The 19,045-nt window shown below is 38.2% G+C and overlaps 1 protein-coding gene across 4 annotated transcripts in view; it reads right to left on the bottom strand.

Annotated features, from left to right (window-relative positions):
- Positions 1–19,045, bottom strand: part of astn1 (astrotactin 1) — a 427,949-nt gene that overhangs the window by 146,021 nt on the left and 262,883 nt on the right. For all 4 annotated transcript variants that reach the window (XM_062993914.1, XM_062993915.1, XM_062993916.1 and 1 more), the window contains one exon: positions 15,678–15,805. In XM_062993914.1, the coding sequence (XP_062849984.1) occupies positions 15,678–15,805 (128 nt within the window). The remainder of the gene's footprint in view (positions 1–15,677; positions 15,806–19,045) is intronic.

Below are 19,045 nucleotides of genomic sequence, written 5' to 3'. Positions count from 1 at the left end.
GCGTTTTTAGGTATAACCCTTTGTTTAGATTGGCAGTGATTTTTCGCCTCGTTGCCCAAATCGTTGATTGATTATGGCCCTGTGTTTACACCGGAAGCGCCATCGTCACCTGTAGATGTTTGGCTGCCATGGTTTAACTGACACCAAGCAAAAATGAATTAAAAAAAATTCAATAAATAAACAATAATAATAATAATAATAATAAATTAAAATAAATAAATAAATGAATAAATAAATGAATAAATAAAATAAAATAAAATAAAATAAGAAGCCATGACAGTTAAGCATATAGGAAAAAAAAAAAAAAAAAAAGGATCACAAATCAGATTCCTTCCCACCCAGTTTTTACCAGAAATCCTTGAAGGAAATCGCTTGTCTATAAATGTTATCCCTGTGTAGTCCATCACTGTCTGTGCAGTCAACATGACAAAAAAAAACTGTGTTTGTTCTTTGCCATCTATTTGTGGAAGTTAACACCACAACAATGTGTTTCTCTTCCATCTCTACTAGGAACTATTGTCTAGGAACTAATACCAAAGTGTTCTGTTTCACGACGGCGGAGATAACATGTTTACTGCTTTGCTCAGTGCTCAGTTACCATTGGTAATCGCTACACCGCTTTGCTCGAATTTTCATGTCGCTGACTCCGCCCACTTCACATTGTCATGTTTGCTCCGCCTACTGCTGGAAATCGACAGCTCTAATAATAATAATAATAATAATTGCTTTGTTGAGTTGCATCGCTGTCGGTCTGAACGTGACGGCTTTAGTAAGATGTCAAAGCGGTCACATGATCGGCGTACGGTGCAGCTAGTGTTATAATAATAATAATAAAAATAATACTAATGATAATAATAATAATAATGATAATAACAATAATGATAATTAATAATAATAATAACAATAATAATAATCATAATCATAAATACAATAATAATAATAAAATCATAATCATAATACAATAATAATAATAATAATCAATCATAAATACAATAATAATAATAATAATAATAATAAAATACTACTACTACTACTACTAATAATAATAGTAATAATATATTACTTTTTTAATTAATATTTTGATTAATATTTTCCTCTTAAAATAAATGTTTTTTTTATTTATTATTATTAAAAAATGACATTTATTTAGTAATCCACCTGAAATTATGCATGCAGCTTCTAAATCTCGCTTAACAAAGACGGGGATGATTCCAACAAAAAAAGCAAAAGCGATCTATTAGTAAGACATCAATGGGGTCACATGACCGACGTGAGGTGTTGCTAGTGTTAAAATAACTCAGTGGTGTAGTACAGTGGTGTGTGATTTGTGTTATTACAAATTTAAAAAAAAACTGTAATGAATATTTTACCCTTTAAAAATAAATGTAGACTTTTATTTATTATTACTAAAAATGACATTTATTTAGCCATTTCTTAGCAATCCACCTGACAATAAATTATGCATGCAGCTTCTAAAGCTCCCTGAAAGACAGGGACAGGGAGTACAGGAATAATTCCACCAAAATAAAGCAAACACATTACCATACAAAGTGTTTTGCGGAATAAAATCTCAACAAACACCCAGAAACACCCACCCATCTTTGTGCACATACTTATATGGGACATTCCGATAAAGTCCAAGGTGACACCGTTTGTCGTGCAGACAAAAAAAGATGTATCAGTGTTTGAAAAACGTCCCAGCAGATCGGACGCTCTGAGCCTGACTGGTCACTGGGCCATATGCTGCCATTTTAATTTGAGAGGGACTTTGGGAGAGGGACTCTGTGCCTGCAGAATGAATCGCTGCCATTCACTGCCAAGAAAGTGATCAACGTGGGTTTGGGTTCTGACCGCCAAAGTGTGCGGCGTCCAGAAATAAGCTGTGCTAGAAATGACCGGTGGGGCTGTAATAAACAATTGCATTATTATACCTAAACACATCAAAATTACTCTCTTGGTATTCAGGGTTATGATTTCCAAGAAAAACAACAATCTCAGATCTGAGATTGGCTGGGCGCCCCCTAGCAGGCACAATTGGTAGCCCATGTGGCAGACAAAATTGGCCACTAGTCTGCTGGATATAGGCTGCTACACAGTACTGAATACTTTTCTGAATGAATAATTCCCTTTTAGAAAGCTCTAAAACCTGTTTACATGTCATTGTTACGAGTGATTAGGTGTAAATTGGTCAGGGGGACTAAAATCCTGATCACAGCCAGCCATTGAAGCAGCATATCAAGTCTCCAGAGACTCTCCTGGTGACAGACGGCACAACGGCCACCCCTAAGAAGAGACGGACTCGTGCTGCGGCACCCGCTGTATTAATTATCACTTTAAATGTTGTGTGCTAATTAATTGACGTTTACCGCAGGAAATGGCTCTGGCAATTCGCTGTAATTAATCAGCGTCAAAGAATAAATTAAAGCCTAAATGTGATTACCATTGAGAGTGGCTAGGAAAAATGGAATTTTAATGGGGATTACACCCTTTTTTAATTTATAAGTGGGGCCGAAGTGAAAATGGCACTCAGAAGCTCGTCGTACTGTACGGACCTTGTAAAAATAAATAAATAAATAAATAAAAGAACCAATTCTGACCGTGTGTGATCCATCGTTCTCACTTTAGAGAACGTGCTGCTCGTTCCATTTCAAAATCAAGGCCACTTATTGGATTTGCGTCCTTTAAGAGCTTCTCTTATAATGCTTAATGAGACGGACATTGGCTTCAAACAGAATCTCTCAAGATGCTTTCGATTCTCGTAGACTCTTCGGCTCATGGGGTTTCATGACAAAACCCTGGATCTGTGGTCAGTAAGCCGATCTGTGTTGATTTTGAGCTGTGTTTTGGATCAGTGTGCTGCTGGACGGTCCAACCATGGCCTAATTAAAGCTTGCTGGCTAAGGCAATCAGATTTATTATCATTATTATTGTTATTTTACTTGATGAAATCCATCATACCATGTATTCACACAAGTTCTAAACAGGCTTTAGAATTAAAACAGTCCACCACCATCTGATCTGATCAAATGTGGCCCCACTTAAAGTTCCAGTAACGTCTGGCAACCTCCAGTCATTTAAACTCATTGGTTCCCAAAAGTATAAGCTTCTCTCTTAGCATCCTTCCCGTAAAAACAGTTCTGATTGTGTAGGTGGCATCTAAGTTATTATATTTAGAAAGACATTTGACCTAAAGACCAAACTAATGTCTTCAATTTCTGCTCTGATCCCTAGGGATGCACTTACACCATCCCCCTCACTGACGCTGGGGTTGATTTAGACAATTTCTATTCCTGGATGATTATTTTTATATCTTCAGTTGCTTTAAACTTGTTAATCTCTGTGCTGGTAGTGAGAATTGCAGCTTTTATTGCAACAGTTAAGAGCAGGGGTGCCCATTCTTTTGTGGCTTGAGATCTACTATTTCAGTCGACAGGACATCGCGATCTACTTTTTAAGGTTTGCTTCATCATTTTTTTTGAAATGCTTTGAAGCTTTTTTTTTTTATGTGCTTCAGGTGCTTGTATTGATATTCAGCATTACAGGGCAAGTGACTGAAAAATCACACTTTATCAACCTTATTCTGATGATTTGCACTGAATGGTATCAGTCAGGTTTTTGTAGTCTGGACAGTAGCTGCTGATGCCAATTCTCAATCAGGCTTCCAAGTGTTCATCAGTAAGGGTGGACCGATATTTAGACTTAATTATTTTCATGTTGAAAAAGGCTGATTCACACAAGTAGGTTGATCCAAAAAATGCTGTCAAATATGTGGTACATTTTCTTACATTTGGATATTTTTCCTCAATTGTCCAGCAGAGGCCCTTGACTTCATATGAATGTCAGATTTTAGGGCTAAAATTCCTCCGTCAGCTTCTTTTACGTATGAATAAAACAGCCGTCTTTGCAGTGGTCCTGCCCGAATCGAACCGTTTTTGGTTTCTTGGTGCTTGGTTGTGCACTCATCTTCACAAACAGTTTAGGTTACAAAAGGAAAAATGCAAAAATGGTGCAAACTGTCTACTGATGAATGAAAACTTTTTAGATTCGCAGAGTGCTTTAGGTGGGCTGAGGCATAGCTATGGTAAAAAAAAAAAACAACACAAATGAAAGAAATAGTGGCCACATTTCATGTCAATCATGTTGACCTGTTTGAATGAGGCGCGATCTACCAGCGTGCACTGTGCGATCGACTGGTCGATCGCGATCGACGTATTGGGCACCCCTGGTTTAGACTATTCTCTGGTCTTTCTCATACTGATAGACAAATAAGAAATCTGTGTGTCACCTATATTTAATACCCCAATGAGACAGGCAGTCAGTACTGAGCAAGTTTCCTTTATAACCAAGTGAACTTTAAAGCAGGTGTCAATAATTGTGGCACACATATATAAGTGGAAAAAGAAAACGTTCGAAAATAAATAAATACTTACTAAATGCCTTCAGTTTATTTCTTTTAACTAGCTACTCTGTTTAGTCAGGGTTGTGGTGAGTACAAATATAAATACACCCTAAATAGGGTGCTGATGCATCCCAGGGACAAAATATACACTCACTTACAGATGCGTCTCTACATAAGGGGTCTGGCCCCATCAGATGTCACTGTAAGGCAGTGAAAGCTCAGTGGTACAAGTACTGGACTAGTAACCATAAGGCTGCCAGTTCAAGCCCCACAATCAACATTTTTACACTATTGGTACCCTAAGCAAGGCCCTTAAGCCTTGATTGCTTGGATTGTATTCAGCCATAATTGTAGATGTTCAGGACTGTTGGACACACATTCTGTATCAAGTGTCTGAACTCAGATTGAAATTTGTACCCCAATCGATCACTTTAAGACCCATTTAAAGCCTTGCTTTTATGACACGTTTTAAGTAAAATATTTTAATATTTTAAAATGTACTACTTCATTACTAAATTCTGATGTGATCAGTTCCCCGACATTATAAACGCTTTCATTCAGAAAGCAAGCAGGAAAGCCATTAACAGCAGAAAAAGATTTGTGCAAATTTATGCAGTGCTTGGTGAAGCAATACACTGAATTCTACTTGTTTATTAACATAGCAATTAGCTCAAGCTAGGCAAGCTGTTCAGCTCAGTTAGTAAAACAAGCTGAATTTGTAGCACATGTGGAGTTGTTTTTCCCCCCTTTGTAACAACTGTTAGTACAGATGCAGGGGGATACCAAACAAGAATATTGGCAGTGCTCTTTACATTTCTGCACAGTATCAGTTCCCTAAAGAATAAGTTCTACATGTCATTCAAAACACTGAATAATGATGGTGATGCTGCAGAATGCAAAACCGTCTGAATTGATTCAGTCCTATAATAAAAACCTGAAAGATACATAAAAGGTAAATGTTAATAATAATAATAATAATAATAATAAAATAATAACAACAATAATAATTATTATAAATAGTAATAATAATAATAATAATAACAATAATAATAACAATAATAATAATAATAATAACAATAATACTAATAATAAACAGTTATATTATTAATAATAATTAATAATAATAATAATAATAACAAATAATACTACAACTAATACTACAACAAATAAATAAATAAATACATTTAAAAAAAAAATCCAACTGGTGCGTCTTAGTAAACATTAACTTTCCTAAATTCAATATTTATGTAACAGTAATAGCAGGAGAACTTGCAAGCTCGATTACACTGGTAGGTAAAAAAAAAGTGGTCAAAGATAGAGAGATGTTGGATAGGGTGTGGGGTGATCTGCCTCTCAGGGGTGAACGGGTCAGGGGTTGTGCAAGTGGCAACAGATTTACAATTGTGAAAAAAATGTGTTAGAAATAATTAAAATCATAAAATAAAATAAATAAAATAAAATAAAATGAAATAAAATACAATAAATAATAATAATAATAATAATAATAATAATAAAAGATCACAATGTAAAAATTATTAATTTATTAAATACTGAGCAGGAATAAAGATTTGGAAATCCTTGGTTTATTAGTTTTTTTAAGCCACTGGCAGGATTGGAACTAACTGATATAATGCCCTGAAGGTCTGACCTTCCTTCACTGTACCAATTACAGCCACAACTAATAAAATATAGATTTTTCTTTCCTGTCTCTGCAATGCCATATCTGAAGTAACTAAGTGTCATAAGGTACCAGGAAAACACCCTAGAGGAACTAACTGTCACAGTAGAAAAAAGATCGATAGCTTTTATTACGCTGCTACAAAGCTGTGACTGAATGACAGTGATGAAATTTTGCACCTGAACTTAGTTAATTCAAACTAAAAAAAAAAAGAAATAATAATAAAATCTAAAATTTGAACACTTCAGTATGAAATCCTGATATTAAAAAATAATATCTCACATGATGATAAATACAGTTACTTTTTAATAATGTAGTGAGAAGACATGACTGATAGATCAATAGAATTTCTACTTATATTTAAAGGTCTACACCAGATAAACAGTAAGGTTTCAGGAGAAATTCTAAGTGCATTGTGGGATCGTTTATCTAGCTTAGTTTAGGGTTTAGGATAGTTTGGGTCATGTGTCATGTGTTTAGATTAGCATTATCAGTTAGCATTTAGCATAGTTCATGTGTTAGTGTAGGATGTCTATTGTTATTATGAATAAATGTATAAATAAATGTAATAAATGCCCTTTACTTTATTATTATTATCTTTTAATGGATAGTTTTTAATACTAATAGTAATACTTTTGTGGTGATTTTATTATTATTATTTTTATATAATTTTTTATGGATAATTTAATATAAATAATACTACTAATAATACTTGTTTTGTTGTTATTATTATTATTAATATTAATATAATAATTATTATTATTTTATAGTAACTTTTAATACTAAAAATAATACTTGTTATTCTTTTTACTACTACTAATACTTTAGTTTTTATTATTTTTATCATTATTATTATTATTATTATCTTTCATGGATACTTTTTAATACTAATAAAAATACTTGTTTTGTTATCTTTTTATGTATACTTCTTACTTTATTTTTATTATTATTATTATTATTATTATTAAAAATAATAATAATAATTTTTGTTATTTTACTATTACTACTACTATTATTACTATTATTATCTTTTTATGGATACTTTTAAATACTACTAATAATACTACTAATAATACTATGTTTTATTATTATTATTAATATTATTATAAACAATCCATAAAAAGTATAATAATAATAATAATAAAAAATATAAAAACAACAAAAGTATTATTATTATTATTTTATTATTATTATTTATATTATTAATAAAAGAAATGCATAAAAAGTATAATAATAATAATAATAATAATAATAAAAATATTAAAACAACAAAAGTATTATTATTATTATTATTAGTAGTAGTAGTATTAATGTTATTATTATGAAAAAGAATCCATAAAAAAGATAATAATAATTATAAAAATATCAAAACAACAAAAGTAAAATTATCATTATTATTAATTATTATTATTATTATTATTATTTTATTATTTATATTATTAATACAAATAATCCATAAAAAGTATAATAATAATAATACTGAAACAACAAAAGTATTATAATTATTATTATTATTATTAAAAATAATCCATAAAAAAGATAATAATAATAATAAAAAATATCAAGACAACAAAAGTAAAATTATTATTTTATTATTATTATTATTGTATTATTGTTGTTGTTATTATTATTATTATTGAAAAGAATCCATAAAAAAGATAATTTATTAGATTAAATGAAGTAAGAATTTCCTCATCCCTTTCTCACAACGTTCTTGGCTGCCCTTCAGCTTTTGTAATAATCCATGACATCTCTTCAGTCAGTGTTTACCACCCTGAGGTCTCAGCATCGTCCCAACCACGCTTGTGTCAATCACATAAAAAAGAAGTGCTCATTAGCACTGGTCATAAAGAAGACATTAGACGGGGCCTGCCAAATGAATGATGAATATGCCAGTTTTTCGCTTTCTTAAGAACAGTGAATAAAAGTTGTTCACACTGGGGCTTCACCCTCTATCCAAAACCATGATTGCCAATCACTGAAGGATTCAAGGATGATTTTCCCTCACTTTTCACATCTCAGCAAGAGCTGTGTTTAGCAGCTGTGGGCTTCCTGCACGCTTTCCAATTAAATTAAGATGTATTTGCCTTCAAATTTCTCCTGCCTCCTCGTCCCTGCACCCTCCCCCCCCACAGGAACGGCTGATGGAACTCTCCGGCCTGTGATGAATCACTCGCAAAGCGAAGATGAATAGGAAGATGAATGAAGTCGTGAGGAGAGACTCGAGGACTTGCTGACACACATACACTGACAAATACACTGACCGCGATATTAAACTGCCCAAACCCGCTGGGAGAGGCGGCAGCGGCTTGCTAGCTTGAACCTGCGCCACCTGGCAATCTAAGGCCCAATTAGCTTAGCTTGTGGCTAATTTCGGGTTAGCTGTTTGTCAGCGCTGACAGCCTTAGATAAATGAAAGTACGTTGCTGTGAGAGAGGCCGGGAGAATGAATGTAAGCATGGGGAAAAGAGCGATGTAATTAGTACCACCTCAGTCCAGGGGTCCTGGTTGTAACCCTGGGCCCCTGTGACTGCCTGTAGGGGGTTTATGTTCTTGTGTCTGGGTTTCTTCTGGCTACGGTAATTTTCTTACATTGATTTGAAGTTTTTATTTTTTATTTATAATAAGAGCTTGTTCTGTAAGACTTTTTTTTTCTTGGTCATAGAACATTTTCCAAAATAATAATAATAATAATAAAAAATTTTATTTAAATATATAATAAATAATACATTCAATAATATTATTAATAATATTATTATTAATAATAATAATAATAATAATAATAAATAATATAATTCAAATAAATAAACTGTTTATTCAATACAGAAAATTTGTGATTCTGATTGGCTGTAAGTATAATTTTTTTTATAAACATTTTATCACAAATCTAAATCAATCTAATCAGTCATTTCAGTTAAGCAGGTGGTTAATAATAATAATAGTAATAATAATAATAATAATAATAATAATAATAATAATATTTATTAAATAACAATTTATTACATAAATAAATAAATAAATACATACATACATACATAAATGAACTGTTTATTCAATACAGAAAATGTTTAAATTCCGATTGGCTGGTAAGTATTATATTTTTAATAAACATTTTATCACAAATGTAAATAATCTAATCAGAAATTTCAGTTAGGCAGTTAGTTAATATTAATAATAATAACAACAATAATAATAACAATAATAATAATAATAATAATAATAAAATAAATAAAATAAAGAAGGTTAATAATAATAATAATAATACACTTAATTATTTATTAACATTTCTATTATTTTAATTTTTAAATAACATCTTTATTATTGTTATTATTCTATTATTAATTTTATTTTAAATAATTTTTATACATTTTATTGTTTATTATAGTTACTTATAATATTTTGTTTACTTTTGCTTGTACGTTAATAAAAAATATATATTGAAGCTTAATCCTTTCCAGTTTGCTGTTAAATTTAAATATACACATTTGTGCAAGCAAAACAACCTTTTAGCAATTGTTCTGGCTAAAAAAACACATGAATTTGAAAATCAGACTGGCTGTCCCAATACTTTTTTCCATATAGTGTATTTTAAGCCGTGTAGTGTACTAAGTGGGTGTAAAAAATGTGTAAGTTAATAGGTTGTAGGCAGAATAAAAGAGATAATATGTTTGTGTCTTGCACTTGATGTTAAAATAGCAGAAACTGTGATCTTTGAACGTGACCTGATCAGCTACACAAAGTACACAGAATTCATTTGCTAGCACTTTTCTAATGAGCTATTTTTTACGTCCCTGCTATTTAATTAGTTACTATAAAAGTATCTGCGACAACATGAACTGCTGCTAATGCACTTTTCAATGGATATTTTTAATCTCAGTAATATCAAGTAGGAAATAAGGGATCATAAAAAAAGGGACAAAAATACTACAAATAACACTAACGGTCTGGTCTCTCCGTTCTGCGGTTAATTTAGCCGGTAATAACCTCAGCACTCGAGATTCATTTTCAAACGTTTGGCTACATGCCGCCAATGGCAGGAAAATGAAGGCTGTTGAAAAGCGTAGAGCAGTTTGAGTAGTGTTATCTGGCAGGATGGATGTGTTAGCCTCTTCTTTTTCCCTCATTAGCAGGAGCGTACAAGCTGAAGTAAAGCTGCTCAGCGCTTGTTCCAGACAGGAGTCACATTAGCTCCTTAATGAAAGTCGACAGCGGTAGCGGCGGCGTCCAAAAATCCGAGCCGCCCGTTGCCCCCCAACTCTCCGGCGAAAATGATTTGTTTAACACGCTTATTCATTTTCCAGCGCTTCATCATTTACTCACCTGACCTCACAGGAGCCGGAGCGGATAATAAAACGTTCGTGACATTCGAGCAAACGCTTATTTGTGAACACAAATACGGGCTGTGTGTACAAATTTGCTTATTTTTTTATTTTTTTATTCAGCCTCAGTAATCGCTTTATACTATTCACGGATGCGGGAAAATCCAGGGCTCTAGAGTCTAGAATCTTTAGAATTGAAAAATGAGGGTCAACAATAGCAAAATAAAATAAATAAAATTATAGCAAAATAAACAAATAAAAAATAATAAAATCTAAACAAGAAGCAATCTTATTTCTATTAAAAAAATTTATAAATAAATGAATAAACAAATAAATATTGCTTTTTAAATAACAAAATAAAAAATAAAAATTATAGCAAAAAATAAAAAAATAATAAATAAATCTAAACAAAAAGCAATAAATAAATAAATAAACAATAAATAAATGAATAAATGTTGCTTTTAAATAGCAGAATAAAAAATAAAATAATAGCAAATAATAGCAAAATAAATAAATAAAAATAATAAAATCTAAGCAAGAAGCAATCCATTTCTATAAAATAAATAAATAAATAAATATTGCTTTTATTATTGCTTTTATAATATTGATTTTAATAGCAAAATTAAAAATAAATAAATAAATAAATAAAAAGGGCAGCATGGTGGCTCGGTGGGTAGCACCGTCGCCTCACAGCAAGAAGGTCCTGGGTTCGATCCGCAGGTGGGGCGGCCCTTTCTGTGTGGAGTTTGCATGTTCTCCCCGTGTCTGTGTGGGTTTTCTCCGGGAGCTCCGGTTTCCTCCCACAGTCCAAAAACATGCAGTCAGGTTAATTGGAGACACTGAATTGCCTTTAGGTGAATGGTGCCAAATTGTGATGGCTAGACGACTGGGTCAGAGCATCTTCAAAACTGCAGCTCTTGTGGGGTGTTCCTGGTCTGCAGTGGTCAGTATCTATCAAAAGTGGTCCAAGGAAGGAACAGTGGTAAACCGACGACAGGGCCATGGGCAGCCAAGGCTCATTGATGCACGTGGGGAGCAAAACCTGGCCCGTGTGGCTAACATTAAATGGTTATTAGGTTTCTTAGGTTGTTAGTGTACATAAATCACTAAGATGAACGAGCTCAGTATAATTTGTACATGTAACGCGTAGCTGGCAGACGAGGCAGGACGCCAGGGTGGAGACAGAATATGCATTTAAATAATTCCTAAAACAAAGCACTTTATACAAGATAATAAAACAACTATCTGATAACCAGACATGCCGATCAGAGAATTTGGGATCGTGAAACAATGAGCAAAACAGACGCTACAGTCAGTCAATACTTGACAAAAGACGAAGGAGACAAAATAAGTACTTAAGACGAGCCTATTATTCTACCGATAGACATTGATGGGGCAAAGATACAGACATAAAAACAAAACAAAAACTTGAATCTATTGGGAAGATCAGACCTCACACGCCGGCCTTTTCAAAGCGCCTCCAATGAGACAAACTGTTTAATATGACGTGGTAGAAGCGACTCAAGCAGTATGAAAAATCCTTAACATTAACAAAGTTTAACATGACTTATAGTGAAGAGAGAACTTATGAGCAGTAATAATTAAGAGAGGTTTAGTGTTCCTGTCTTGTTCTTTTACTACATTAAGTCACATTAAGCATTTTTTTTTAACTACGATTGTTTTAAGACTCTCTCGGAAAAGCTGATTCTTACAATTTCTCAGCACCTCGAGCTGTAACACAAGTTTAAAAGAGAAACAGGAGGAAAATCCAGCTAAACACAGATACATGTGGAGCTTTCAGAGTGAATTTGACGGTTATTCCACACAAATGCAGATTCGTCGCATATTTTGTCGCTTCTCATGTGAATGCGCCCTTAACGTGTGGTTAATGACACAAATGAGGACAATGACAGAGACCTGGGCCTTGGATAATGTCCCTGCTGAATAGGGCAACTGGTAGAGGTTGGAGGCCCCAGAACCACAGACACGGTCACTATGGTTGTAACAGATCAGACTGGAAGGTCGTAACAGGACTGGAAACTGAGATTGATGACAGTGCTGGAGACCGGACGGGAGAGTCGTCTTGGACCACTACAGGGGCATAAGGCAAGGCTGGAGGATTGGTTGGAAATGTAGGGCAAGCTAGGACCAATTACAGGACTGGAGGGATGGCTGGCACAGGCAACAAGTCTAGAGAGCCAGCTGGGACCAACAACAGGGCTGGAACCAGTTACAGGAGTGAAGATGATACTGGACAGCCAACTAGGACCCTCATCTGTATTGAAAGGCTGATTAATAAAGTGGCAGGCGTCCCAACTTGGAATCTCAGTGTGGGGGACAGCAGTGGGAACTTGAACATTAATGGCTAATTAAAAAGACTGTGGGTGGTTTAGAACAGGCATTGCAAAAGTATGTGGACCAGCAAGCCAGCAGGATAGCAAACTCGGTTGCCAGATCTAGGCAGGCAGGCAGAAAGTCAGGGGAGCTGCACACTGGTCAGCAAACAGGACTGGATGTTCAAGAAGCTGAGTGATGTGGAGCGACGTTGTCCTCAATGGTTCTAGGATGAAAGGGGACATCAGGCAGTCTTCACCATGTCTTCAGAGGGCACTGGAGGCTAAGCGACACCATCAGTGGGCATTAAAGTCTGGAAGAGGTCAACAATGGTCAGTGGTCAGGAAACAGGACAGTAAGTGACGTCCTCAGCAGGCACATTCTCAGTGGAGCGACATTCTTAGTGGGCACAGGAAGCTAAGTGGTGTCCTCAACATGTCCAGAAAGCAGCGTCTTCACCATGTCTTGAGAGGACACTGGGAGCTAAGCGACACCCTCAGTGGGCATTAAAGGCTGGAAGAGGTCAACAGTGGTCACTAGAAGCTGACAGACATCCAAAGCAAGCACTGGAGGCTGAACAAGACCCTCAGGGAGCAAGGTGGTGACTTTGGTGCCATCTGGACAACGCTGACGGGCTGCTTAGGACTCCACACCCTAATCTTAGGGTTGATCCCACCCCAGGACTTATATATGTCCAAAATAGTCGGCTCTCCTGTACCATCTTCACTCCTGTTACTGGTTCCAGCCCTGTTGGCTCTCTAGACCCGTTGCCTGCCCCAGCCATCCCTCCAGTCCTGTTGTCAATCCTAGCTTGCCCTACAGTCCTGTCTCCAGCCTGGTTGTCATTCCCTGCCAATCCTCCAGCCTTGTCTTATGCCCCTGTAGTGGTCCCAGGCGGCCTTCTAGTCTGGTCTCCAGCACTGGCATCAATCTCAGTTTCCAGTCCTGCTGCCCTCCAGAGTGATCTGTTACAACCGTAGTGACTGGGGGCAAAACCAGCCTCTAGTTGCCCTGTCCAGAAGAGATATTATCCAAGGCCCGTGTCCTTATACACATACACACATACACATTAACAGTGCATTCACGTGAAGCACAAAAAGCTAAGAGGCGTCCTCAACGGGTCCAGGAAGCAAGCGGACATCAAGCTGAGTCTTCACCATGTCTTCAGAGGGCACTGGAAGCTAAGCGACACCCTCAGTGGGCACTAAAGGCTGGAAGAGGTCTGACAGACATCATCAGCAAGCACTAGAAGCTGAACAAGGCCCTCAGGTAGTAGAGTGGTGACCTTGGTGCCATCTGGGAGCGGCAACTGGACAGGCTTTCTGAGTGCCCTGGACCATCTGGAAAAACGCTGACGGGCTGCTTAGGACTCCGCACCCTTATCTTAGGGTTGATCCCACCCCAGAATTTAATTCTGGCTGACCTTCCAGGATTATTTCCTCCGCTTTCTCTCTCAATCCAGTGTCAAACCCGCTGAACGCCGTCTCGCTGCGTCCTTAGCGGGTCAGATATTCTGTAACGTGTAGCTGGCGGATGCGCCAGGACAGATGTGCGTAAAGGACTATACATTGGCTCTCTATGCAAAACAATAAATGGCCAATAAGAAAACTCGGGTTTAGGATGGCAATAAACTACAGTCAGTGAACGCTAGATACAACTCATAATTAAATAAACAATAACAAACAAGGGGCGGAGTCACAGGCTTGAAATCAAATCGGAAATTGCAGCACATATGAGGAAACCCTGTTCGGCTATTGTCCCGCCCCTTACAGACACAGCCAATCGTGTTAATACACCGATCAGCCATAACATTGAAACCTTCACTTCATATATAGGAGCACTTCGTAGCCCTACAATTACTGACTGTAGTACATCTGATTCTCTACATACCTTTTTTAGTCTGCTCTTACCCTGTTCTTCAATGGTCAGGACGCCCACAGGACCATTCTCAGCACTGCAGTGACACTGACATGGGGGTGGTGTGTTAGTGTGTGTTGTGCTGGTATGACTCCTCACTGTTACTGCTGGACTGGGAATAGTCCACCAACCAAAAATATCCAGCCAACAGCTCCCCGTGGGCAGCGTCATGTGACCACTGATGAAGGTCTACAAGATGACCAACTCAAACAGCAGCAATAGATGAGCGATCGCGTCTGACTTTACATCTACAAGGTGGACCAACTAGGTAGGAGTGTCTAATAGAGTGGACAGTGAGTGGACACGGTATTTAAAAACTCCAGCAGCGCTGCTGTGTCTGATCCACTCATACCAGCACAACACACACTAACACACCACCACCATGTCAGTGTCACTTCAGTGCTGAGAATGATCCACCACCTAAATAATACCTGCTCTGTAGTGGTCCTGTGGGGGTCCTGACCACTGAAGAACAGGGTGAAAGCAGAGTAAAAAGTATGTAGAGAAACAGATGGACTACAGTCAGTAATTGTAGAACTACAAAGTGCTTCTATATGGTAAGTGAAGCTGATAAAATGGACAGTGTGTGTAGAAATTAGAATGTTATGGCTGATATGTTATGCTGCCTACCTGGGCATCTGCCTAAGTGAGAGGATTCTAACTAATATTGAACCATATAAGGCAGATTATTTAGACACACTATTTAGACAGTGGCTGGTAAGCTAGCACAGTTAGCCTCAGGCTGTTCAAACCAATGGGCTGAAGCGACACAACCCACTAGCATGCCCCGCATTGAATGCTGGGATTGCCTTCACAGCTGATGAAGCACACAGAGCTCCATCATTATTTAATCTGAATACTGCTTAGACTAAAGCACCTTAGTAGGCAGCATTTTAATGTATCTAAGGATTGAGACATGCCTTCTTCTCGGGAGAGTGTAGGATGACAGGTATAGGTTTTCAGATGGCACCTTTGTCTCATGACAGGATTGCCAACAGTGACAAAGCAATCAAGCATCAAAGTCTCTTACCGGTCAGGTACTCGGGATCAGGAACCGGGTCGGAGAGCTCCTCACAGCACTGGGCCTCACTGGGGACCGATGCCACCACCATGCCATCTGGAAGCTGCTGCTCTATGCCGCGGGCGATGTTTTTCTGCCTGGAGAGATGAAAATAAAATAATAATAATAATAATAATAATAATAAAGAGAACGGTGGTGTCTGTCAAAAACAGATTGATTCCAATAATGAGAAACATTGATATCAGGAGGAGGAAAAGTCCTTGACACGGAAACCTCATTTTATTTCCTTCACCGCGGCCTCTTATTCTTTATTTATTTATTTATTTATTTATATTTTTTTGACAAGCTTATTAATCCAGAGTTCGGAATCCCCAGCCGACTTCCTTTTAACGACTATTTCCACCCCTCTCCAGTCCTATAAACATTGTAAATCAAAACAGTCCTCACATGGGGCAGGTGCAAATTTGGCACGCTGTCAAGTAAGCAGTTAGGGGAAGGAGACTGTCGACATTTCAGCATAACGGCTCCCCGCTAGCATGCTAAACCAGATTGCGGTCGCTCTTTAAACCCGTTACAGGCTAAAAGCTTCCTGTTTTTGCGTGTCGGGCTTCGATGCTTTGGCATCGCGTTTGTTTAAATAAACCGAGAACAAGCTGTTCTGTGTGTGTGTGTGTGTGTGTGTGTGTGTGTGTGTAGGAACCCCTGTGTGAAAATGTACTAGAAGGTTCTCAATAAAACACACCTGTTTTTGTCACGTGGGAGATAAAGGACCCTTCAGGCGGAGATAAATAAATACATTTACATTTTCAGCATTTAGCAGACGCTCTTATCCAGAGCGACTTACAGAAGTGCTTCCATAGTGAACATTTCATTCCTTAAGTTTAGATAGACAACAGTCGAAGAACACAACTCTGCTAAAACCTGTTAGAACCAAAGTGCCTTTTTTTTTTTTTTTTTTTTTAAATGGAAAAGATTGGAATAAAGTGTTAGTAAATAAGTACAAATCAGCCTAAGTGTTTAGTGAAAAGGTGTGTTTTTAATCGTTTTTTAAAGACAGCAAGAGACTCAGCTGTTCGGACAGACAGAGGAAGTTCGTTCCACCATTTGGGCGCTAGAACAGAGAACAGCCTTGATGCTTGTCTTCCTTTAGTCCTGGATGGAGGCTCAAGTCGAGCTAGACTAGAGGCTCGGAGGCTCGAAATAATTTTATTAACATAACAGAAAATGATATTAAGAACAGAAGATACACAACATAAGCCAAAAACCCCCAGGTGAGTCGCGAACCCCTATCGCCAGCTGCGAGGCCGTCACGCTCAATACTGCAGCTCCAGAGCCAATCTGTTGGAAATGAGAGAAATGCCGAACGCGCGTGTGCGCAGTCCGAATTAAGAGTCGGCTCTCTCACCAACCGCGCCTCCGCGTAGCTGGGGAGAAGCCGCTCTTTAGGAAATGAGAGAAATGCCGAACGCGCCTCGGCGCCGTTCGGAGAGCCAGACGGCTTTCTCAATCTGTAGGGAACCGGAATAGAGGGATGGCTTGGTCATCAGCCGCAGCTGGAATGCAGCCAATCCCTGGGAAATGCGAGGCGCAGCACGGGGTAGATCGGGAAGCCAGTCGCTGGAAAGGAACCGATCAATTTATGACAAAAGGAATAGCGAACTCGCCTGTGCAAAGTTGGGGTCGAGGGATGGCTTGGTCGTCAGCCGCCGCTGGAATGCAACCAATCCCTGGACCATAAGTGACCAGCTTAAATTAAAGGAAGCCAAACCAAACAAAACAAAACAAAAACTGAACAGAGCAGAAGGCACGACAACCTGCGGCTGCGCCTTACCTGCTTAAATAGGCAGACTCAGCTGCAGGTCGTCAGCCTTAATTGGATGGCTTCGAATTAAAGAGCATTTGTTCTCGTGGCTCTGTAATTGCTGCGACGCCGGGAACCAATGGTGGTTTAACCAGCGCCGCAGCAAACCTTACAGTTTTATGTGGATTTATTAATTAAACTGCCTGTGCACAATATAACCAAATGTATGCGAGCGTCTACAATGAGCTTATTAAACATCTTATTCAGAACATCCTGGTCTCCCCTACAGCATTGGAATTTCCAGGTCTACGCCCTGGCTCGGTGGGTAGCACTGTCGCCTCACAGCAAGAAGGTCCTGGGTTCGATCCTTTGTGTGAAGTTTGGATGTTCTCCCCGTGTCTGCGTGGGTTTCCTCCAGGAGCTCCGGTTTTCTCCCACAGTCCAAAGACATGCAGTCAGGTTAACTGGAGACACTAAATTCCCTTATAGGTGACTGGGTGTGTGTGTGTGTGTGTGTGTGTGTGTGTGTTTGCCCTGCGCCCCGTCCAAGGTGTTGCTGTGTGCCTTGCGCCCATTGAAAGGCTGAGATAGGCTTGTATGCCTTCACACGCACATAAACTTGATTGACATTCCATTCTTAATCCATAGGGTTTAATATGATGTGGGCCCACCCTTTGCAGGTATAACAGCTTCAATTCTTCTGGGAAGGCTTTCCACATGGTTTAGGAGTGTGTTTATGGGAATTTTTGACCATTTGACCATGTGTTCTATCGGGTTGAGGTCAGGACAGTCAAGTTCTGCCACACCAAACTCGCTCATCCACGTCTGTATGGATCTTGCTTTGTGCACTGGTGCGCAGTCATGTTGGAACAGGAAGGGGCCATCCCCAAACTGTTCCAACAAAGTTGGGAGCATGAAATTGTCCAAAATCTCTTGGTATGCTGAAGCATTAAGAGTTCCTTTCACTGGAACTAAGGGGCCGAGCCCAACTCCTGAAAAACAACCCCACACCATAATCCCCCCTCCACCAAACTTTACACTCGGCACATTGCAGTCAGACAAGTACCGTTCTCCTGGCAACCGCCAAACCCAGAGTCGTCCATCGGACTGTCAGACGGAGAAGCGTGATTCGTCACTCCAGAGAACACGTCTCCACTGCTCTAGAGTCCAGTGGCGGCGTGCTTTACACCACTGCATCCGACGCTTTGCCTTGTACTTGGTGATGTAAGGCTTGGATGCAGCTGCTCGGCCATGGAAACCCATTCCATGAAGCTCTACACACTGTTCTTGAGCTGATCTGAAGGCCACATGAAGTTTGGAGGTCTGTAGCGATTGACTGCAGAAAGTTGGTGACGTCTGCTCACTATGCGCCTCAGGATCCGCTGACCCCGCTCTGTCATTTTACGAGGCTACCACTTCGTGGCCGAGTTGCTGTTGTTCCCGATCGCTTCCACTTTGTTATAATACCACTGACAGTTGACTGTGGAATATTAAGTAGCGAGGAAATTTCACGACTGGACTTGTTGCACAGGTGGCATCCTATCACGGTACCACGCTGGAATTCACTAAGCTCCTA

This window comes from Trichomycterus rosablanca, chromosome 4, assembly GCF_030014385.1.
Source record: "Trichomycterus rosablanca isolate fTriRos1 chromosome 4, fTriRos1.hap1, whole genome shotgun sequence".
Taxonomy (NCBI): Eukaryota; Metazoa; Chordata; class Actinopteri; order Siluriformes; family Trichomycteridae; genus Trichomycterus; species Trichomycterus rosablanca.
Note: the sequence above shows the minus strand (reverse complement) of the source record. Positions and strands in the feature narration are given on the sequence as shown.